A 24,275-nucleotide genomic window follows, 5' to 3' on the forward strand; every position below is an offset into this window, starting at 1 on the left:
AGGGACACTGTTGCTCCTGGGGTATCGGCGGGGTCCATTCGCAACCGTCTCCGTGAAGCTGGGCTACGGTCCCGCACACCGTTAGGCCGTCTTCCGCTCACGCCCCAACATCGTGCAGCCCGCCTCCAGTGGTGTCGCGACAGGCGTGAATGGAGGGACGAATGGAGACGTGTCGTCTTCAGCGATGAGAGTCGCTTCTGCCTCGGTGCCAATGATGGTCGTATGCGTGTTTGGCGCCGTGCAGGTGAGCGCCACAATCAGGACTGCATACGACCGAGGCACACAGGGCCAACACCCGGCATTGTGGTGTGGGGAGCGATCTCCTACACTGGCCGTACACCACTGGTGATCGTCGAGGGGACACTGAATAGTGCACGGTACATCCAAACCGTCATCGAACCCATCGTTCTACCATTCCTAGACCGGCAAGGGAACTTGCTGTTCCAACAGGACAATGCACGTCCGCATGTATCCCGTGCCACCCAACGTGCTCTAGAAGGTGTAAGTCAACTACCCTGGCCAGCAAGATCTCCGGATCTGTCCCCCATTGAGCATGTTTGGGACTGGATGAAGCGTCGTCTCACGCGGTCTGCACGTCCAGCACGAACGCTGGTCCAACTGAGGCGCCAGGTGGAAATGGCATGGCAAGCCGTTCCACAGGACTACATCCAGCATCTCTACGATCGTCTCCATGGGAGAATAGCAGCCTGCATTGCTGCGAAAGGTGGATATACACTGTACTAGTGCCGACATTGTGCATGCTCTGTTGCCTGTGTCTATGTGCCTGTGGTTCTGTCAGTGTGATCATGTGATGTATCTGACCCCATGAATGTGTCAATAAAGTTTCCCCTTCCTGGGACAATGAATTCACGGTGTTCTTATTTCAATTTCCAGGAGTGTATATGAGGAGCTGTTATTTCATTCTAACCCATTCTTTGTAACTCCCTATCTACAGTCATTGTCCTAGCTGACTGTTAGTAACACTTTGGAACTCATTAAAGATTCATGACGATTGGTGCTGCAGTGACATATAGGTCTTCAAAGGACATAAGTTTCCACTGTCATTGCTTAAAACATTTATTGATTATTACGACAGCTGTTTTGGAAGATTTCCATTTTCAAGAATGTTGGTATACAAAGTTTGAGAATTACAACATGCCATAATTCTGTGGGAATTTTAGACCTAATTTTTTTATATGTCAAGAATTTCTTGAGTTATTGAGTTATAACTGAAACTGCAGTCATAATTTTCATTATCACAAATTATGCAAACAACTATGTTGTAATTAATTTTTATACTTCTAAATTATGTAAGTAAGAGGAAGACTTAAGTCTACATTGTCCTGACACATAACACTAAGTGATCAAAAGTATCCAGACAGCTGGCTGAAAATGACTTAAAAGTTCGTTGCGCCCTCCTTCGGTAATGCTGGAATTCAGTACGGTGGTGGGCCACCCTTAGCCATCCACTCAATCTGGTACTGGAAGGTTTCTTGGGGAACGGCAGCCCATTCTTCGTGGAGTGCTGCCCTGAGGAGACGTATCGATGTCCGTCGGTGAGGCCTGGCACAAATTTGGCCTTCCAAAAAATCCCAAAGGTGTTCTATGGGGTTCAGATCAGGACTCTGTGCAGGCCAGTCCATTACATGGATGTTATTGTCGTGTAACCACTCCGCCACAGGCCGTGCATTATGAACAGATGCTCGACCGTGTTGAAAGGTGCACTCACCATTCCTGACTTGCTCTTCAACAGTGGAAAGGAAGAAGGTGCTTAAAACGTGAATGTAGGCCTGTGCTGTGATAGTGCCATGCGAAACAACAAGGGGTGCAAGCCGCCTCCATGAAAAACACGACCACACCATAACACCACAGCCTTCGAATTTTACTGTTGGCGCTACACACGCTGCAGATGACTTTCACCGGGCATTCGCCATACCCACACCCTGCCATCGGATTTCCACATTGTGTACCGTGATTCATCACTCCGAACACCGTTTCTCCACTGTTGAATCATCCAATGCTTACACTCCCTACACCAAGCGAGGCGTCATTTGGCATTTACCGGCGTGATGTGTGGCTTATGAGCAGCTGCTCGACCATGAAGTCCAAGTTTTCTCGCCTCCCACCTAACTGTCATAGTACTTGCAGTGGATCCTGATGCAGTTTGGAATTCCTGTGTGATGGTCTGGATAGATGTCTGCCTATTACACATTACGACCCTCTTCAACTGTCGGCAGTCTCTTTCAGTCAACAGATGAGGTCGGCCTGTACGCTTTCGTTCTGTATGTTTTCCACTTCACTATCACATTGGAAACAGTGGACCCAGGGAGGTTTAGGAGTGTGGAAATCTCACGTACAGACGTATGACACAAGTGACACCCAATCACCTCGTCACGTTCGAAGTCCGTGAGTTCCGTTGAGTGCCCCATTCTGCTCTCTCATGATGTCTAATGACTACTGAGGTCGCTGATATGGAGTACCTGGCAGTATGTGGCAGCAGAATGCATCTAATATGGAAAACTTATGTTTTTGGTGGTGTCCAGATTCTTGTGATCATATAGTGTATATACATCTGGTGTGACTGTATCTGGTGACTGTTCTCGTTATATATCTTGTGAAATCCTGAAATATCTCTATAAAACAGAACAAAATTGATATGAAATCGATATTTTAGAATTCATGTGAAATATAACGTGCACAGTCACCAGATACAGTCACACAAGATGATATACAAGGGCTATCCACAAAGTACATTACGTTTTGGAATTAAAAATAAATAAAGTATTGGAAATTTTTTTTATTATATACAGATGAAAGCCACACTTAAATACTACTTTTCTACATAGTTGCCTTTTAAATTAAGGCACTTATCATAGCGATGGACGAGCTCGGAAATTCCTTCGTCGTAAAATTCGGTCGCCTGTGCCTTCAACCACGTAATGACTGTCTTTTGGGACAGAAAAGGTGTGATTTTTGTGGATTTCCTGGAAAGAGGCACTACAATAAACTCTCAAAGGTATTGCCAAACTCTGCACAACCTCAGAAGAGCAATACAAAACAAGTGCAGGGGAAAGTTGGGCTCAAAGATCTTGCCGATTCACGACAACGCCCGGGCCCACACGGCAAATGCCACTCGTGAAGTTCTTGAATCTTTTAAGTGGGAGTCGTTTCCTCATCCGCCGTACAGTCCCGACCTGGCACCGAGCGACTTCCCCTTATTCCCAGCAATGAAGAAGTGGTTGGCTATGCGGCGTTTTGATGACGACGCACAGCTTCGAGAAGAGGTAACCACGTGGTTGAAAGCGCAGGCGGCCGAATTTTACGACGAAGGAATTTCCGAGCTCGTCCATCGCTACGATAAGTGCCTCAATTTAAATGGCAACTATGTAGAAAGTAGTATTTAAGTGTGGCTTTCATCTGTATATAATAAAAAAAATTTCCAATACTTTATTTATTTTTAATTCCAAAACGTAATGTACTTTGTGGATAGCCCTCGTATATACGCCAGCACAACATATACGTAAGTCTCCCTCTTACTTACATAATTTAGAAACATAATATTTAATTACAAGATAGTTTGTGTTTAATTCATGATAATGAAAATTATGACTGCACTTTCAGTTATAACTCCATAACTCAAGAAATTCTTCACTTATAAAAAATTAGGTCTAAAATTCCTACAGAACTATAGCGTGTTGTAATTGTCAAACTTTGTATACACAGTAACTTGTAAATGGAAAACTTCTGAAACGGCTGTTGCAATAAACAATAAATGTTTTAAGCAGTGATACTGTAACCTTACTTACATTAATGATTCCTTTTGTTGCTTTCATGCAATTTTTTACAACCACTCTCTGCAATCCTCAGTGGTTCCAACCCGTCTGTACATGAGGTCTTCCCAGTCTTTGTTTTGCTGTATGTTCTTGCTCTGCATTTCCAGTTCACAATCACATCACCAACAGTTAACTTGGACTGCTTTAGGAGATTTGAAATTTCCTTTGTGAATTTGTTACTCGGGTAAAATCTAATGATTTCACCATGTTCAAAGTCACTGAGCTCTCGTGCGTGATCATTTCCTCTAGTAACACTTCTCTACTGACAACACTATACTCCCCAACTCCTCCTATCTGCCTCTTGTGACATCAGATGGTAAGTGCCACATTACACAGGATCATCTCGATACCTTTGATCGGATAATGTAAGCGTTGCTGAATTTTTTATTGAGAACAGATGGGAGATTTAAACAATTTATGGTGTAACTATTGCAGTTGTGACGTCCGTTTGGGATTCGTTACGTCACATACAAAGTAAATTACATATATATTTTATATATATCAGCACAATTCTTTCTCTCAGGGATGTTGTCTTTTCTCATCAATTTTATTTACGTGTACAAGTAAATATGAAACGGGTTCTTGAAGGGCCTCAGTTATTCATGTACCAACTTTAGATTTTGAACGTGATGACTAAAATATAGTTGCCGTTAACTGAATTGAATGTAATTTTGTTAATTTCTATTTATTGATTGCAAAGCAAGGCTCGAGAGAACTAAGATTGTTGCCGGGGAGCGGCCAAGATAAAACTTGCTGAACTCATGGAATCTGTATAGTTTAAAAACGTGAACTTTAACCTAAATTAATTATCTGTTGCAATTTAAAAAGGTTCTTATAACGAAATCTCTCGCATTTACAGTTACTGTTAACACTGAAAAATAAATTAATACTTCGGCGCGTAATGGCCGACCAGAGGCTGCATAGGAAGATGAGCTTCTCGCAGCACATATTACTGAAAAAATGCTTATTAAAAATATTTAGCCACTGCGAGCATTTGAGGTGACAACTATTACAAAGAAATTCATTTTGTAATAATAATAACAAGTTTATTTTAGCAATAAATACTAATAACTTACATGTGTAGTCGCTCAATGGCTGCCTTCCGTATAGCGAAACAAAACAGTGTGTCTACCTTTTACACTAATTATATTCATAAAATACGTAAACTACGATTTACAGCCGCTAAAAATGTCAATATTTATGTGACGTACCATCACACAGTGCTCTCTTAGGTAGGGATGAACACTGTCACTTTCATTTCATGAAATGAAATGTGCTGAGTGTGTGTAACTTGCTAATGTGGTGCCTCATCAGTCTTGTAGAATGTCTGCCTTAATCAGGGTGGCGATTCTTCTGGTAGACCTGGAATTGGGAGAAAATTCAGCCAAATCTCTGTGAGTTTCAAGAATTTCTAAAAATCCCCGGTGATCCTTTGTTTTTAACCTAGCACTGAAATTTAAATTTCAAATTGTGTTAATTATATTAATGTTATTCCATATAGATTATTGATATTTGAAAAACTGTGGTTGAACTACTGCTTACTGCTAGTACGAGGAGCGTTTGGGAAGTTCTTACAAAGTCTGAGAGATGGCATCACTGGCGCATATCGAGGTCATATTTATATAGTAGCATCTTTGGAAAGTACGCACACCCAGTTTCAGCCATATTTGCCTATTTCTTTGTGTTTGGCATTCGTGTGAATCGAGGAAGTCGAGTGATTGTCAAAACATGGATGAAAAAGAATTTCGTGTGGTGATGAAACATTACTTTATGAAAGGTAAAATGCCTCAGGAGACTAAAGAGAAGCTTGATAAACATTACGGTGACTCTGCACCTTTGATTAGAACAGTTTATAAGTGGTTGCAAAATTTTTGGAGTGGCCATATGGGCACAAGTGATGCTGAACGTTCTGGACGCCCTGTGGAGGTTACGACTCCAGCAATCATTTTAAAATCGATGATATGGTGATGAATGACAGAATAGTTAAAGGTGCTTGAGATTGTAGAGGTACATGATATATTGCATAAACATTTGGACATGAGAAAGCTATCCACGAGATGGGTTCCGCGATTGCTCACGCTTGACCAAAAACGGAATCGTGTGAAGTGTTGCAAGGATGGTTTGCTCAGAAATCGTGTTGTAATGTAGGATCATACCACTATATGGGCATTTTGAGTAGTCAGTGCTAAACTGTCAAAATTGAGGTTGGAGAACTCTTTATCTTTCATTTTAATTTGTCCATTTTCAAGGGTGACAAGCAGATAGAGGCATATAATGTAGACACAGGCAAGAAAACAGCTGCTGCAATTTATGCAGTTCCAAGCCCGAAATTTTATAGAACAATCACTGCACTGTGAAAATATGAAGAGGCATCATTGTCATTGTTTGTCCCCCCTGCTATTGGCCATTCTTATGATTGTTCATAAAATTCCTCATACTCTGGTGGAATATACCTTTTCACTTTCAATATTCTCTATCTCGTATTTTTTTCACATTGATGGGGACCCATTTTTCAGGACATGCTGACACACTGGGAAGTACAGGATCCTTAATGAGACTGTAAAGAAGCTGAAATATTTCTGTGACCTCACCATCAATGAACAGCTCTGTTTTCACATGCCCAAGATAATGTGTATCATACCGAAAACTTAGTCAACATTGTCAAAACTTTCTCTAAGTCTACAAATGCTAGAAACATAGGTTTTCCTTTCCTTAATCTTTCTTCTAAGATAAGCCCTAGGGTCAGTATTGCCTCGTATGTTCCAACATTTCTACGGAATCCAAACTGATCTTCCCCGAGGTCGGCTTCTACCAGTTTTTTCATTCATATGTAAAGAATTCGTGTCAGTATTTTGCAGCTATAGTTCGGTAATTTTCACAACTGTCAGCACCTGCTTTCTTTGGTATTGGAATTATTATATTCTTCTTGAAGTCTGAGGGAATTTCGCCTGTCTCATACATCTTGCTCACCAGATGGTAGACTTTTGTCAGGGCTGGCTCTCCCAAGGCTGTCAGTAGCTTCAATGGAATGTTGTCTACTCCCGGGGCCTTGTTTCGACTCAGGTCTTTCAGTGCTCTGTCAAACTCTTCATACAGTATCGTATCTCCCATTTCATCATCATCTACCTCCTCTTCCATTTCCATAATATTGTCCTCAAGTACATCGCCCTTGTATAGACCCTCTATATACTCCTTCCACCTTTCTGCTTCTGCAAATTCTGAAGGTGGCAGGGGTACAATACAGGGAGCGAAAAGCTATTTACAATTTGTACAGAAACCAGATGGCAGTTATAAGAGTCGAGGGACATGAAAGGGAAGCAGTGGTTGGGAAGGGAGTGAGACAGGGTTGTAGCCTCTCCCCGATGTTATTTAATCTGTATATTGAGCAAGCAGTGAAGGAAACAAAAGAAAAATCTGGACTAGGATTAAAATCCATGGAGAAGAAATAAAAACTTTGAGGTTCGCCGATAACATTGTCATTATGTCAGAGACAGCAAAGGACTTGGAAGAGCAGTTGAATGGAAAGGACAGTGTCTTGAAAGGAGGGTATAAGATGAACATCAACAAAAGCAAAACGAGGATAATGGAATGTAGTCGAATTAAGTCGGGTGATGCTGAGGGAATTAGATTAGGAAATGAGGCACTTAAAGTAGTAAAGGAGTTTTGCTATTTGGGGAGCAAAATAACTGATGATGGTCGAAGTAGAGAGGATATAAAATGTAGACTGGCAATGGCAAGGAAAGTGTTTCTGAAGAAGAGAAATTTGTTAACATCGAGTATAGATTTAAATGTCAGGAAGTCGTTTCTGAAAGTATTTGTATGGAGTGTAGCCATGTATGGAAGTGAAACGTGGACGATAAATAGTTTGGACAAGAAGAGAATAGAAGCTTTTGAAATGTGGTGCTACGGAAGAATGCTGAAGATTAGATGGGTAGATCACATAACTAATGAAGAGGTATTGAACAGAATTGGGGAGAAGAAGAGTTTGTGGCACAACTTGACCAGAAGAAGGGATCGGTTGGTAGGACATGTTCTGAAGCTTCAAGGGATCACAAATTTAGCAATGGAGGGCAGTGTGGAGGGTAAAAATCGTAGAGGGAGACCAAGAGATGAATACACTAAACAGATTCAGAAGAATGTACGGTGCAGTAAGTACTGGGAGATGAAGCAGCTTGCACAGGATAGAGTAGCATGGAGAGCTGCATCAAACCAGTATCAGGACTGAAGTCTACAACAACAACAACAACAACAGAAAACTCATCCATATAGAAAAGGAAAAAGAAATTTTAGGTTCCTTTGGTAATTTCCCACACTCAATTCAGTGAGCAGGCTGTATACTCTCTGGTGCAACAGGGAAATCCAGGAAAAACCTGGGAATTTTTTCCTCCAGGACAAATCCAAGAAAAGCCCAGGAAGTTTTTAAAATTCTGGAAAATTTTGATTATTTCAGTTTTCAGTTAAATTTTTGTAATTTTGCTTGGAAAGAACTAATTATTCTAACAAAAAATTTTACTTTACACTGCAACTGCAGAATAATACTGCAGAAATGAAATGTAAATGAGAGAAAAATACCAAAATGAAACTTGAGATGCACAGAAAATGTGCCATCTACAACAACAAAACATGGTGCACACACAAGTGTCTGCCATCAGTAAAATGTATCAAAAGACCACGGAATACTTCATAACAACAAACTGCTTTCGATGCACCTTTTTCCTGGGCCTCATTTGAGTGAGCGTGGCATCACAACTGCCACACTGCTAACAGGTCCATGGAAAATATTACAAATGGTGGTTTCCATCCTAAAAAGGTAAAACACACTAAAAAATTTTCAAGATTAGTTATGCATATTTATTTCAGTTCTTTCATAGATTAGAAATCATGCAGTAACCATGGTAGAAGGTATAATTATTCTTCAAAAAAAGTGCAGAGTGAGATCTGGAGCAATTTGACACATAACTGGCTTTACTATTGGAAAAGTTGAAGTTCTTGACGGAACATGTATTCGGTCAGGTAACCGACAAAATGTTTGTTGCGCAGCAGTGAAATTTGTAATTGTGCTTGTCAGAAATATTCAGCTGTTGCAATTTAAGCTGTGCTCTTAGGATTTTGCCTAACCACACCTTCAGAAAAAACAGCAAAGAATTTTTGACAAGCAATATTCTATATGAAAGGTTATCTTTTCTTGTTACGAAACGGTATGTATATTAATTTCATGCATTAACCTTTCCTGTCTGTGTGTGCGCACTAGTTAATTGATGCTACTCGGCTGACTACATCACACGTCCTATGCTCTGAACATCTGCTGCCAGTGGCTGGCGAAATTGACACGAGTTACGACCGGGTAACATCATCACATCGCAATCTCGATTTCAGTGCTTTGGAAGCTGCTGTGCTGAGTTTGGTGGAAATCGTATTTATATAATGATATGAAAATATGCCGTGTACATGTTAACGAACATTAACAATCTTTGCAAAACATATTTTTTTGCTGAGTTTTGTTTCCTAAAATGCTGGAAGTTCTGTGCCATGATATAAAACCATCACCATTTGAAACACTGACTAGTTGTACAGCTCCAAGTGAAACTATATTGTTAAGTTGTTAACATCCAGTTGTTGAGCTCGTCAGCAAACAGATTTTCTTGGGCTTACGATCACATTGTCAAGCACAACATCACAACAAGAAATTTTGGCCTTATGTCAAAGGGTAGGTGTATCAAAACAAAATGTCCAGACACTCTGTGACCAAAATTGTACTGAAACAGAGGATGACAGACTAAAGGCCCAAATACTAAATGTATTTTTCCAAAGCTGTTTCACAGACGAAGACTGCACTGTAGTTCCTTCTCTAGATTGTCGCACAGATGACAAAATGGTAGATATCGAAATATACGACAGAGGGATAGAGAAACAATTAAAATTGCTCAAAAGAGGAAAGGCTGCTGGACCTCATGGGATACCAGTTCAATTTTACACAGAGTACGTGAAGGAACTTGCCCCTCTTCTTGCAGTGGTGTACCGTAGTTCTCTAGAAGAGCGTAGTGTTCCAAAGGATTGGAAAAGGGCACAGGTCATCCCCGTTTTCAAGAAGGGACGTCGAACAGATGTGCAGAACTATAGACCTATCTCTCTAACATCGATCAGTTGTTGAATTTTGGAACACGTATTATGTTCGAATATAATGACTAGAAATCTACTCTGTAGCAATCAGCATGGGTTTCAAAAAAGATGATTGTGTGAAACCCAGCTCGCGCTATTCGTCCACGAGACTCAGATGGCCATAGACACGGGTTCCCAAGTAGATGCCATGTTTCTTGACTTCCCCAAGGCGTTTGATACAGTTCCCTACAGTCGTTTAATGAACGAAGTAAGAGCATATGGACTATCAAACCAAATGTGTGATTCGATTGAAAATTTCCTAGATAACAGAACGCAGCATGTCATTCTCAATGGAGAGAAGCCTTCCGAAGTATGAGTCGTGTCAGGTGTGCCACGGGGGAGTGTTGTAGGACCGTTGCCTTTCACAATATATATAAATGACCTTGTGGATAACATCGGAAGTTCACTGAGGCTTTTTGCTGATGATGGTGCAATATATAGAGAGGTTGTAACAATAGAGAATTGTACTAAAATGCAGGAGGATCTGCAACGAACTGATGCATGGTGCAGAGAATGGCAATTGAATCTCAATGTAGACAAGTGTAATGTGCTGTGAATACATAGAAAGATAGATCCCTTATCATTTTGCTACAATATAGTAGGTCAGCAACTGGAAGCAGTTAATTCCATAAATTATCTGGGAGTAGGCATTGGGAGTTATTTAAGATGGAATGACCATATAAAATTGATCATCAGTAAAGCAGATGCCACACTGAGATTCATTGGAAGAATCGTAAGGAAATGCTATCCGAAAACAAAGGAAGTAGGTTGCAGTGCGCTTGTTCGCCCACTGCTTGAATATTGCTCAGCAGTGTGGGATCCGTACCAAGTAGGGTTGATAGAAGAGAGAGAGAAGATCCAACGGAGAGCAGCGCGCTTTGTTACAGGGTCATTCAGTAATCGCGAAAGCGTTACGGAGATGATAGATAAACTCCAGTGGAAGACTCTGCAAGAGAGACTCTCAGTAGCTCGGTACGGGCTGTTGAAGTTTAGAGAACATACCTTCACCGAGGAGTCAAGCAGTATATTGCTCCCTCCTACGTATATCTCGCGAAGAGACCGTGAGGATAAAATCAGAGAGATTAGAGCCCACACAGAGGCATACCGACAATGTTTCTTTCCACGAACAATACGAGACTCTAATAGAAGGGAGAACAGATAGAGGTATTCAAAGTACCCTCCCCCACACACTGTCAGGTGGCTTGCGGAGTATGGATGTAGATGTAGATGTAGATGTAGACAGCAATGTTTACTCGTGTTCGAACATAATGTGGTTGCCCTATTTTCACAGCATTTGAAATAGAACGTGTGGTCTCAGACTTCTGGACCAACTTCTGAACCGATGATTCGAATAGAGAAGCATTACGCCCGAGTGTCTCACACGATTCACAAACGGTTGCTGTGGGACTTTCACTGTTTTTGTAATAACTTCTTATCTTTTGGATATGTTGCTCAGTTGTCATCTGCTCCACAATGAAAGTAAATGTCAAACAACAATGCTCACCACACAACAGCTATCAGGCTACTAATGAGAAGGATCGCAGACAAGAAACGTGAAAAAACCACGACTGCCAGTCGTCTTATGACAAAATGGTCAAAATTCAAATTCGCCCTTACTTCCCAGACACCCATTATTTAAATGTGTGAAAAACTAGTTCTTTCTTAAAATGGCATGCAAATTACTCAGTTTATATTCATCTGGTGTTTCATAATGAGACCACTTAGAAATTTCAGACAAACTTTAAGCATGGTTTTAAACCTTTCTTGAACTTTTTCTTGCTTAAATGTTTAAAGGCAGTTATTCAGTACATTTTTCAATTGTAAAGTAATTAGACGTTCATGGCTGTTTTATACATTGCAGTGCCCAAACAGGTATTTCCTCTCGGGACGTATCTGTGATCGCATCCCGAGCAGAAGATAAATAAAAAATAAAACTAATAACTAATATCTGTACCTTTACATTTGACATCCTGTTTTGTATGTTTGTGTAAATGTCATGCTTCCATACGAGTGTGTAGGGGTACACATTACTCCTCTGGAATGGCATATATTGGCACATAGTTTATGCATCGGTGCAAGGTTTCATCCTTTCCCTTGTCATCATCAGTTTGCAGCTCACGGTCTAGTGGATAACATTGCTGCCTCTGGATCACGGGGGCCCAGGTTTGATTCCCACCGGGTTGGGGATTTTCTCTGCTTGGGAACTGGGTGTTTGCCATGTCCTCATCATTTCCCCATCATTTGGGAAAAATGGCAAGACTGGAGAGTGAAAAGATTGGGAATTTGTTCTGGTGCTGATAACCGTACAGTTGAGCGCCCCAAAAACCAAATATCACAATATTCGTGAACAACAGTAACATGATACTACACTGAACTCCCGCTCATCAGTCACTTATTCAAGACATTTACAGTTTACACACCTGACATTTGAGCTGACGTCATGTCTTCAATTAGAAAGTCTTAAATCTGGTTGTGGGCCACACGAGTAAGAAAGACAGTTGTCTATCTGAGGACATTGTGTTTCAAAGGCTGTCTGTTCCTGGAAGCTCAAACCGTGATAGAGGACAGCCTGACTTACACTGGAGCAAATAAGTGTTTCCTCCAGCGTAACTTGTAGCCGAATGCGACTGAATGGCATTTGGCCGCTTTCACTCACGTATGCAGGGGATTTATCTTGTTGAGCTGGTTATCGGCCTTTCAGGAAAGTGTTAAGTTTCTGCTCTCTGTTTTTGATGTACCTGTCAGTATGAAGGGAACAAGGAGCATTCACTTATTCAGTCTGTTGTTTATCACATGTGAACTTCCTTTGTTATTGAATGCAACTGTTCGAAAATAATAAGTGTGTTGTAGATACTTACAGACTCCAAAGGAAAGTTCACATGTCAGGCAATTTCTGTTTACACGTGCTTTACTACTAAGCATCGCCCCACATATCAGAGCTCACTGGTTATCATAGTCTGTATGTCTATATATAAAAATTCAGCCTGGATATGATTGTGTTCACAAAACTCAAAAAGTAGTTGGTCAGCTGACTAGAAATTTTGGCATGAGGTTGCATTCACATGCGCACATTTTTCTATATGCCTATTTTTTAAAAATATATGTAATATATAAGTGAGAAACATTAATATGTACCAAAAATCTCGAAACTTTCTCGATTGATTAACTTAAAATTTTACACTATACTAATGAAGTTTCAGACAGAGATAAGCTATAAATATTTTTTAATATATCGATGGTAGGCAATGAAAGTCTCAGAGCTCCATCTGTCTGTGAGAACTTGTAATTAAAGTAAACAATAACTCCGTAATCAAAGGAAGATTTGAAAGTGTTTATTTCTCTAATCTGTCAGTAACTAGGCTTCCACTATACAGTTACACATGTAGCAACTTTCTGTGCCACTTTATAAGTTAACAAAATGGAGTCATGAGGTTTACATTCCCTGCCATCAACATATTATGTATGTGTAGGGAGATGAAAATATCATGAAAACGATAATGTGAAATTGGCGATTTTTAACAAATTGTCACTAAATCGCAGAGTTTTACAAATTATAGAGAAATTTGTCATTTTCGCTTATAAAAAAAGTTATAAATCTGAGACTGGCAGTTTGCCAAATTTTGTAACTGCTAATTATTGAATGTTGAAATTTCATTGTGACTTCTTATTTCCTCAAGACAGAGATTCGTGTACAGTCTCGAAGTGAATGATCATTTCCCATGCAACAATGATGTGATGTCAAAACTAATGCTGTAAGGGGGCAAAAAAAAAAAATACACAGAAACTTGGAAAAAAACATAGTAAAAGGAAAAACAAAAACACCAAAGCTATAGGAAATCCCAAAACTGGCAAGAAACAAAGACCAAGTGTGGCATAAAAACAACAAATATGACGAAAAAATAATACCAAATTTGGCAAAAGACACCGAATTTGTTAAAAAATAACACTGAATCTAGCAAAAATATCAGCGAATTTGCCAAAAAACAACGGGCAAAAATAAACACACATTTTGGAAAAATTAAGTAGCAGTAAATGTAACCTGTTTTGACAAAAAATAACACTGAATTAGGTAAAAAGAAATGGCCCTGAATTTGGCAAACATAAATCCAAAAGGAGAAAACTACAGAAATTATAAAAAAACAGAGAAATTGGCATAAAAAGCACCAATGTGAAAAAAACAGTGAAATTAGCATTAAAAAAAGAGCATTGACAAGCGCACTAAAACTGGCAAAATCACATTTGACAAAAAATAGAACGAATTTGGTAAGAAATTATGCCGAATTGGGCAAAGAAAGTTAACACCAAATCTGGCAAAAAATGTAATACCAAATCTGGCACTGAAAAACACCACATGTGGCAAAAAATAACAGGGAGACATAGTTACCAAAATCTCAAGAAGTGCTTGATCTATTTACTTCAGATTTTGCATGACTCTATTAAACATTCTGACTGACTACAGTATCTGAATGTGCAATAACAATAAGCAAGGCTCAGCTCAAGGGGGTGAGTGGGGGGAGGGGGGGGGGGACAGAGAGAGATGATTTTCAGACGGGTGCTAACCTAAGTGAGCATAAAGAGCAGAAAGGAAGAGATGGACAGAGGAAGGCGGTGGCAGGGGGGGAGGGGGGGGGACAGCAGGGGACAAATAGAGAGAAGGGGAAAGATGGGGCAAGAGAAGATAGAGGGAAGGAGAAGGTGATGGACAGGAAGCGGGGGGGGGGGGGGGGGGGGGGAAGGAGGGGAAGGAGGGGAAGATGGACATGAAGAGGATGTGGAGGAGGAGATTAGGGTGTATTATATCTACTTCTCGTACACGTTTAGCAGTTTTCTATCTAAACAGACCAGGCCACAGCAATGGATAGCTGGGTACAACTAGTATTGATAATAGTTGTTAATTTAATTCCCTAGATGTAGAATCAAATAGAATAGAATCTTTATTGTCACGTGACATGTTATATACAATCATTTGATTGAAACATTGGCAACTCATCAATGAATAATTCTGTGCCTACCTAAGTATACCTTAAAACAAGATACATTAAAATAAAGCATATGGATGCTCCCAGAAGCACATTACAATATAAAAAGATGATTAATTGGGTTGGATTTCTTACTTTTTCTTAAAATTTCCACATTGGTTTGAAATTGTTCTTTTTAAGTATTTTTCATGTTTGTTTCTCTAGTTTATGAATATGGACGTACTTCAAAGAGCACATACTTTCATAAAAGTAGTCTATATATATACATCTACAAATTTAGATACATAGTTCACACGACACACAGTTTATAAGTACAGATACATATGAAGAAAACATCTACCTTCATTAAAAGGGAACTTAAGCCTACACATAGAACGTAATGTAGGGGGAGGGGGAGGGGGGAGAGATAAACAAAACATCTCCTACATGTCTTCCTCATGTATAAAATTACCTACACTGTAGTAGCACTTGCTTTTTAAATATTATTCAGTGTTTGCACCTGTGAGCTCTAGCTCGTAGTCCTTCAACTTTGAACACATTTTATTGCTAAGCTTCAAAGCCCTGTAATATGGTGCATTTTCAAATAATGTTAGTCTGTGGCAAGGTAACATGTAATCTTGTTTGTGCCTTGCTTCATAAGCATGTGTAAATGAATTTTGCTCAAAAAGATGTGGGTTTTTTAACTCAATGGGGAGTGTTTCGTAAATAAGCATGGAAGGAATCATCAGTAAGTCAAGGCTTGCAAATAAAGGTTTTCACGATTGTGTGTTGTCTGCTCCATTCGTAGCCCTGATAATTTTTTTCTGTATCTTGAACACACTGAGGTGGCTTCCTTTCTCAACTCCCCAATAAATTATGCCAAATCTTACAACTGATATAAAATATGCATGATGCACAATTTTCCTAACAGCTAAGTCAGTTACTTTATCCAGAATCTTCATTGCATAAACAAAACTATTTAACTGCTTCAGTAAACAATCCGCATGATCAGTCCATGACAGGTTTTTATTTATGGTGACTCCCAGAAATTTAGCAGATTCTGCAGTTATCAGTTCTCTGCCTTCAAAACTTAACTGTTATCTATTCAACAGTTTGTGTCTTTGTTATGTATGTAGTGTATGGAGTATTGTTGGAGGAAGAAGGCTAAAGTGTAACATTTTTTGTTGCAGTTTTTTGAAGGAGTCGAGTGTAAAGTGGAGCCCCGTGAAGACGACACAAGATCTGACTCACCTTCTGAACCGGAGGTATTTTCTTGCTCGTCACATAAATTTCTGTAATGCTTCATGTTACTACTTGTATACAGACATAAGTATTGCTAAATTAGATGGAAAAACATATTGTTCTGATACTCAAATTACGAGAGAGACGATTCACGGATTAAGATGCCGTTGACTCGGAGAATTGCAGAATATTTGAGGGGAAACCTGGGTGAAGATCAGAGTACAGCTACGGCATCTCAGCACAGTATTCTGTGATCACGAAAAGATAATTGACCCTGTAAACGACTTCAGCTCCCCTTCAAACTGACTCCACGTGTTGTCTCGCATAGTAGATTGTGGGTCGCCTAATTCTGCAGACCACTTACAATTTCACTTCATTGGTGATCATTCACGTGATTCCACCACAACAGCACAAGTTTCAGGGGAATGCCTTCCAGTATATTCTGCACTGAGAAGACACTTCTTCGCAGAAGTTTACTTCTCCCGTCTGGGTAACGTCGGTCCCAACCGTGGCCATTTCACGTCAGTGAAATCCTTCAAAATGTCTGTCACCGTCTTCTTTGTGTCCTGACATTTGTGAATCCAAGCAGAAAGCACTAAATGTTCCTCTACAGTGAAAGCAGTTATTCGCTCGACGAAAGATCCGTACCCGAAGACTGGAAAGTTGCACAGGTCACACCAATATTCAAGAAAGGTAGTAGGAGTAATCCACTAAATTACAGACCCATATCATTAACGTTGATATGCAGAAGGGTTTTGGAACATATATTGTGTTTGAACATTATGAATTACCTCGGAGAAAATTGTCTATTTACACACAGTAAACAAGGATTTAGAAAACATTGTTCCTGTGAAACACAACTAGCTCTTTATTCACATGAAATGTTGAGTGCTATTGACAAGGGATTTCAGATCGATTCCATATTTCTGGCTTTCCGGAAGGCTTTTTACACTGTACCACACAAGCGGCTCGTAGTGAAATTGCGTGCTTGTGGAATATCGTCTCAGTTATGTGACTGGATTTGTGACTTCCTGTCAGAGAGGACACAGTTCGTAGTAATTGACGGAAAGTCATCGAGTAAAATAGAAGTGATCTCTGGCGTTCCCCAAGGTAGTGTTATAGGCCCTTTGCTGTTCCTTATCTATGTAAACAATTTGGGAGACAATCTGAGCAGCTGTCTCTGGTTGTTTGCAGATGACGCTGTCGTTTATCGACTAATAAAGTCATCAGCAGATCGAAACAAATTGCAAAACGAATTAGGAAAAATATCTGAATGGTGCGAAAATGTTGTGGGGAAGGCTAACCAAAGACTGCGTTTTATTGGCATGACACTTCGAAAATGTAACAGGCCTACTAAGGACACTGCCTACACTACGCTTGTCCGTCCTCTTTTAGAGTACTGCTGCGAGGTGTGGGGTCCTTACCAGATAGGTGTGACGGAGTACATCAAAAACGTTCAAATTAAGGCAGCACATTTTGTATTATCCCGAAATATGGGAGAGAGTGTCACAGAAATGATACAGGATTTGGGCTGGAAATCATTACAAGAAAGGCGTTTTTCGTCGTGACGGAATCTTCTCACGAAATTCTGGTCACCAACTTTCTCCTCTGAATGTGAAAATATTTAGTTGACACTGACCTACATAGGGAGAAACAATCGTCACAATAAAATAAGGGAAATTAGAGCTCGTACGAAAAGATATAGGTGTTCGTTCTTTCAGCGCGCTATACGAGATTGGAATAATAGAGATTGTGAAGGTGGTTCAATGAACCTTGTGCCAGGCACTTGAATGTGATTTGCAGAGTATCGATGTAGATGTAGATCTGCCACAATTTAACTCACCTGACCAAATTGGGTAGATTTGGCTTATTGCAGGAAATTTTTATCTTGTCAGTCTGGAATAGTGCAGTAATTATGCATAAGTCCATTTTAAAAAAAATGTTCCTATATTGATTGCAATCTATACTCCTCTCCTGATGTCGAGTCGGACCTCCTTTAGTCTGGTGTAGCGCTGCAGTTCGATGTGGCACGAATTCAAGAAGTTGTTTGAAATCCCGTGCAGAAATATTGAGCCATGCTGCTTCCATAGCCATCCTCAACTGCAAAAGTGTTATCATTGCAGGATTTTGAGCACGAACCGACCTAGATTGTGCCCCGTAAATGTTCGAAGGGATCGATGTCGGACAATTTGGGTTGTCAAACTGTTCACTCAGATTGTCCAGAATATTCTTCAAAACAGTTGCAAACAATTGTGACCCAGTGACATGGCACATTGTCTTACAAAGATTCCTTTGGAAATGTTTGCAAATGGTTTCCAAGCAGCCAAATATAGCCATTTCCAGTCAATGATTGGTGCAGTTGGACCGGAGAATACAGTCCATTCCGTGTAAACACAGCCTGCACCTTTATGGTGCCACCACAGGGTGTATATGACCCGGGAATTTTTTCATCCAGGATAAAACCAGGAAAAACCCGGGAACTTTTTCATCCAGGATAAAACCAGGGAATTGTGTAGAATTCCGGGAATTTTTTATTGTTTTAGTTTTCAGTTAAATTTTTGTGATTTGGGCTGGTAAGATCCGATACTCTGACAAAGGATATTATTGTATCCCGCTACTGCAGAATAATACTGCAGCAACAAAACATGAACGGGAGGGGGGAAAAAACGGAAATAAAACTTAAGTTGCAAAGGAAATGGGTCGTATACAACAACAAAACAGTGCTCATACAAGTGTCTGCCAACAGTAAAGTGTGTCAAAGGCTTTAGGAACACTATGCAGTGCTTTATAACAACAAATTGCCTCCGATGAGCATGACGTGACAACTGTTTAAATTATATTTGTTTGAGCAGTTGCGGGCGGCCTCTTGCGCGTGCGCAGTTGAGTCGTGTGTGAGTAGTACCTTCTCCCGCTTCTGGATACAGAAGTGTGGCTGGGCGCCACTACTTAATATTGCCCCAGTTCGGAAATATCGTAGATCTGGGGCTGATGCACAGAACAGTCAGAGTTGTGGTGGGGAAGTGGGTCGTCTCCACGTGGCCTGTGTTTACGTTCAGTGATTTTGTTGTTTCCTATTCGTTTATTGCTCTCATGTTAAATGAGAACAAAACGGATTTTTGTGTCCGGCAGCAATCAAATGAATTAAAATACGTTCGCGTAATTACGGCAGGCTAAAATATGTTAATAGTTTCAGATTTTATTTCCACCTTTCTGACAGTCAAGCATTAATCGCCTTACAGAACAATGAAGTTATTTTTTGCCGGTTTGCTAAAGAGATTTGGCTTTTATTAATCCTTTCTACTGATGCAGTCAATTTATTTGAAAGGAAGTGTTTAACTTCACACTATTGGCTAGTTTCAGTTGTTCGCTGCATTTCAATTGCGCATATGGCATTATGCTATAATAAAGAACCAAACATAAGTACTGGTACTCCAAGAAAATTTACATATGGATGTGCATTTTAGTATGGTTCGCGAAATCCTGATGCTCTTGAAGTATCCTTTGATGTCTTGTTTCTTTTATGACATAATGTAAGATCTTTTAATGTTTTATGAGTACAAACATGTGGGCTTCCTGCGCCATCATAGCTGCGCAAGCGTGGTGATGCCAGTTACCTGGCGCTCTCTGGGAACTGCTGAAACAAACCTATTTCTAACAGGTTGCGGGAAAACATTGCGAATGGTGGTTTGAAAAGCGTTTCATTCAATGCAGATTTCCTTTTACGCAAGATGAACTATGAGCGAGAATGTACGATGAATTTCTTAAATCACAAAGCGTTTTACTCTCAGGCATGGATGTGTGTGATGTCCTTAGGTTAGTTAGGTTGAAGTAGTTCCGAGTTCTAGGGGATTGATGACCTCCGATGTTTAGTCCCGTAGTGCTCGGAGCCATTTGATTTTATCATCAGCTGGCGAGATCACACGAATGAGCTATGACGCTTACAAAAGTGCATCACAATCTCGATTTCAATGCTTCGGAAAGTGACATGCGTTATTCGGTGGAATTCAAATTTATACTTTCGTAATACGAAAATATGCAGCGTACATGTTGCTGCACATCAAAGGTCTTTCAAAACGTGTTTTTCCCTCTGAGTTTCGTTTTCTAAAGTGTCAGGAAATTCTACGCCAGTACGTAAAGCCATAAACATTCAAAGGATTGACGACTTTTACAGTGCCGAGGAAGAGTATACTGTCACTTAACATGGAAAAAGTGTATTTTCACCTGGGAAAAAGTGTATTTTTAACCGGGAAATCCAGGAACTTTTTTTTCCTTGTCCACCTATACACCCTGCACCAGGAGCTTGCACAGTACCTTCTTGACAACTTGGGTCCACGATTTTGTGGTGTCTGTGCCACATTCGAGCTCATGTCAACTGAAATCTGGTCACATACGACCGGGCGACAGTTTTCCAGTTGTCTAGGGTCGAATCGATGCGGTCACGAGCCCGGGAAAGGCGCTGCAGAGGACATCGTGCTGTTCGCAAAAGCCACTCGCGTGGGTCATCTGCAGCCGTAGTCCATTGACACCAAATTTTGCAGCCCTGTCCTGATGGACAAGTTTGTCATACGTCCCACATTTGATATCTGCAGTTATTTTTCACTGTGTTGCTTGTCTGGTAGTCCTGACAACTCTATGCAAACGCCACTACCCTCAGTCATTAAGTGAAGGCTGTCGGCCACTGCATTGTCTGTGGTGAGAGGTAAATGCCTGAAATACGGTATTCTCGGCACTCTCTTGACATTGTTGATTTCAAAATGTTTTGAATTCCCAAATGATTTCGAAAACGGAATGTCCCACTAAGTGACAAACCTGGAATTCTATACCAATTCTAGAGTACCTATTTAATTGGCTTCTGTGGCCGATGAAAGTTTGATTTTCAACATCTCTCGTAGTTATTGACCAAATTTAAAAATTTAAAATGTCATACCGTACTCCTTCAGAGGTATCATCTTACGTGAAAAGATTAACAGAACAATACGAGTATTACAGTGAGAAACTATGGTTGTCTTGGAACAATGCAATTGACAACACCAAATACGTGGACTCTATTCTTCCAGTGTTTGAGAATGAGAGAACTTAGCAACTTTCAACAAATTTTACATATAATTTCAAAACTTTCACGAAACATCTTGTCCCTGACATCCACCACAAAATGGCGAAAGAAGAAAAGTTCATCTCCTACTACAGTTTTGTTGTTCTTTTAGTAAAATTTCAGCATCAGACATGACATTTTGATTAAGTACTTCTTTACTACCAACTCTGTTTGCAACACATTTTTCAGACAGTATCCACATACACCACTAAATGTACCCGTGAAATTATGTCCTTGTATGACACAGTTAAGTAAATAGATCATAAGCTTTGAGATGTGTGAAAAACCATCTTTTGCTTAAAATGGAGCACAAATTACCCAGTTTATATTCATCCTGTGTTTCATAATGAGAGCACTTACTGACTTCCAACAAACTTCAAGCATAATTTCAAATCTTTTCCAGACTTTCCTCATGTACAAGTTTAATGTAAAAAATCTGATGCTTTAACTCATTTGCAAATTAATCAGCTGTGTGAAGCTGTATTATACACGGAAGTCCGATGCTTTAAGGAACTGGATTTTAGTAGTTTTTATCTACACGTCTAACTGTACTACGGTATTAACTTGTAAAGGAATTTCTCGCCCACTTTACATATTTGAAAACACTTTTGTGTCTGTGAGATGTTTATTTCCATTGAAAGATTGCCTCAACCATTTGATTATCCAACTGACCTTCTCTGCTGACAATATTATGTAAAGGATTGATGCTGCTCTCCATATAGAGGAGATGTTGAGTCACAGACAGGCACAACAGAAAGGCTACTAAACATGTAAGCACTAGGCCCCGCACGATCTCGACGACGGCACACCGATGTGGTCAACATTGGCGGCGAGCGAGTCTGCCGCGATGTCTGCTAATCCCGGGTCGACGATTGACAGTGGTAGCAGAGAGGACCAGAGCTGGTACTGCCCCCTCACATCTGCTGCCGGATGGGCCGTTCTTACTGCAACATCTCCTCAATAAAGATTAACATGTCGATCACCGAACTGAGTGCTACGCGGCAACCCAGTACACGTCTAACTGCAAGTCTAACTGCGAGTGCCTTTTTGCTATCAAAGCTGGCGTATTTAAAGGAAGCACGAGCGACGTCCTGACGTGCTTGTTTGTGATGAACGCATTCGTTCCACTTATACTGCCGATTCATCTGTCGTACTCGCCCCTCAGGTGTTCTCGTGACAGAGTTACGTGTCGTTACGGCAGACTTACGCGAAGTTATGAAATGCAGTACAGCTGACGCTATACCTCTGTCTTACACTCTACGAAAGTCTCCGTCTGACACAAACCCGCGTGCTAAGCAATTCTCTCTCGCCTGTTGTGTGTAACCAGGCCATTGCCCCTGCGTGACGACACATTCCGATATATGTGCAATCTTACTTCTCGGCTAACCTACTGCCTCTGGCTCTCGGCATAGGCAACGAAACTTTGACAGTACTCCACGTTTCCAACTCTTTACTATTCCGCAACACTACAGAACCGTCTGCTCTCTTGTAAAGCCGTTCATTCTACCACACGAAACACAAGGGGGACCGTGTGACGTATTGAAATGTCATTCCTTCAAATTATTTATATGAGCTCAAGGCTCCTATTTAATAAGAAAGTGTTGTAGATCACTATTTATGAAGTAATTGTTATACTGTTATGTAGGTTACTACTGTTCTGCATTACAGACTCTACAGTTAGTTTCGTATTACAACCCTTGGTTACACAGATACATGTATCTCTAATTTTACATTTTGCACGTGGAGGACCCACTTGTTTTTGGAGCTATTGCCCTGGCAGTGACAATAAACCTTAGCATTAGGGCAGATCAAGGACGAAAATGAAAAGCGAGACGTTGTTGAGTCCGACCCTGGCTGAAAGCAAGGAATACAGGCAGAGGATTATATTGCTTATGAAAGAAATTAGGCCCAAAGATCTGCAAGAATTTTGGAACTTATTGAGGATGGACGTGGCCTGTTTCGAGAAGCTGCTGCTTATGTTAGAAGGTGGAATTAGCTAGTGAGACACAGTCTTCAGGGAGACTATCTCACCTTTTCGAAAGTAAGAATTAAATCGTATGTTTATATGTTTTGTGATCATACCAGCCTAGATCACTGATAAAATATCAGTACATACCCTGTTAAGCTGCAGGCTGATTGTAACATTACGATTTCTGGTGACTGGGGAATATTTTACGAGCCACGGAATAGCACAGTCCACCATTTCAAAAGTTGTGGGTGTATGCACTGCAATTTGCAACAGTTTAAAGGACCAAAACTTAAAAGTGCACTTCCGTTATTTTTCCAAGTTTGGAAAATGAAATGCAGTGTAGAGTATGGTACTCAATTGTGCAGTCCTCGTCTGTCGCACTGGGCGAAACTGCACGGACTTTCTCGCCATCACTGCCAGTTTCTCTTTTCTGGCATGCTGAAATAAAGCAAGAGATACAGTCAAATCAAACATGAACTTTTGTAAGCTAAGGCATTGAGATACAAATCAAAATCACCGTGTAACATTATATGCATATTACTCGGAAAGAAATGATTGCCAGTGTATTGTGTTATGATACAACAGGTACTTGCTGTACGCCTGAATTTAGACGCGAAAAAATGCTGTCACAAACAGCTAGTATAAAAGAAAGTCTACTGGCAAATTTTTTTGCACGTATGAAAACCTATTTACGGGGAAAAAAACATGGAAAATCCCCAACACGAAAGTCTGAAATTTATTACTAGGCACTGCTCAATAAGTGGATAACAAGCAGAAAGCACTGCGGTACCCCCTTCTGTGCATGTGCGAGTTATCACTACCTAGTACGTCCGTGCAGATTGACGTCAGTTTAGAACTGCTCTCTATTCTGGCTCGCGGATAATGTGTCTGCTAATTTTCACAGTTTCACTTGTTCTTCCGCCAGATGGCTGTCGTGCTAGACCGGTACTGTTCACGGCGGATTGTTGTGTAATAGCTGCTTAATAGACCTAGATGCAAGACCTGTCTGTCCCACAACCACT

The 24,275-nt window shown here is 40.4% G+C and overlaps 1 protein-coding gene across 1 annotated transcript in view; it reads left to right on the forward strand.

The window, feature by feature from the left end:
- The window catches only part of LOC126108155 (uncharacterized), a 169,487-nt gene that overhangs the window by 55,306 nt on the left and 89,906 nt on the right, over positions 1–24,275 (forward strand). The window contains exon 6 of the mRNA XM_049913399.1: positions 16,141–16,215. Within this exon, the coding sequence (XP_049769356.1) occupies positions 16,141–16,215 (75 nt within the window). The remainder of the gene's footprint in view (positions 1–16,140; positions 16,216–24,275) is intronic.

The sequence above is a fragment of the Schistocerca cancellata genome, chromosome 11 (genome assembly GCF_023864275.1).
Source record: "Schistocerca cancellata isolate TAMUIC-IGC-003103 chromosome 11, iqSchCanc2.1, whole genome shotgun sequence".
NCBI classification, from domain to species: Eukaryota; Metazoa; Arthropoda; class Insecta; order Orthoptera; family Acrididae; genus Schistocerca; species Schistocerca cancellata.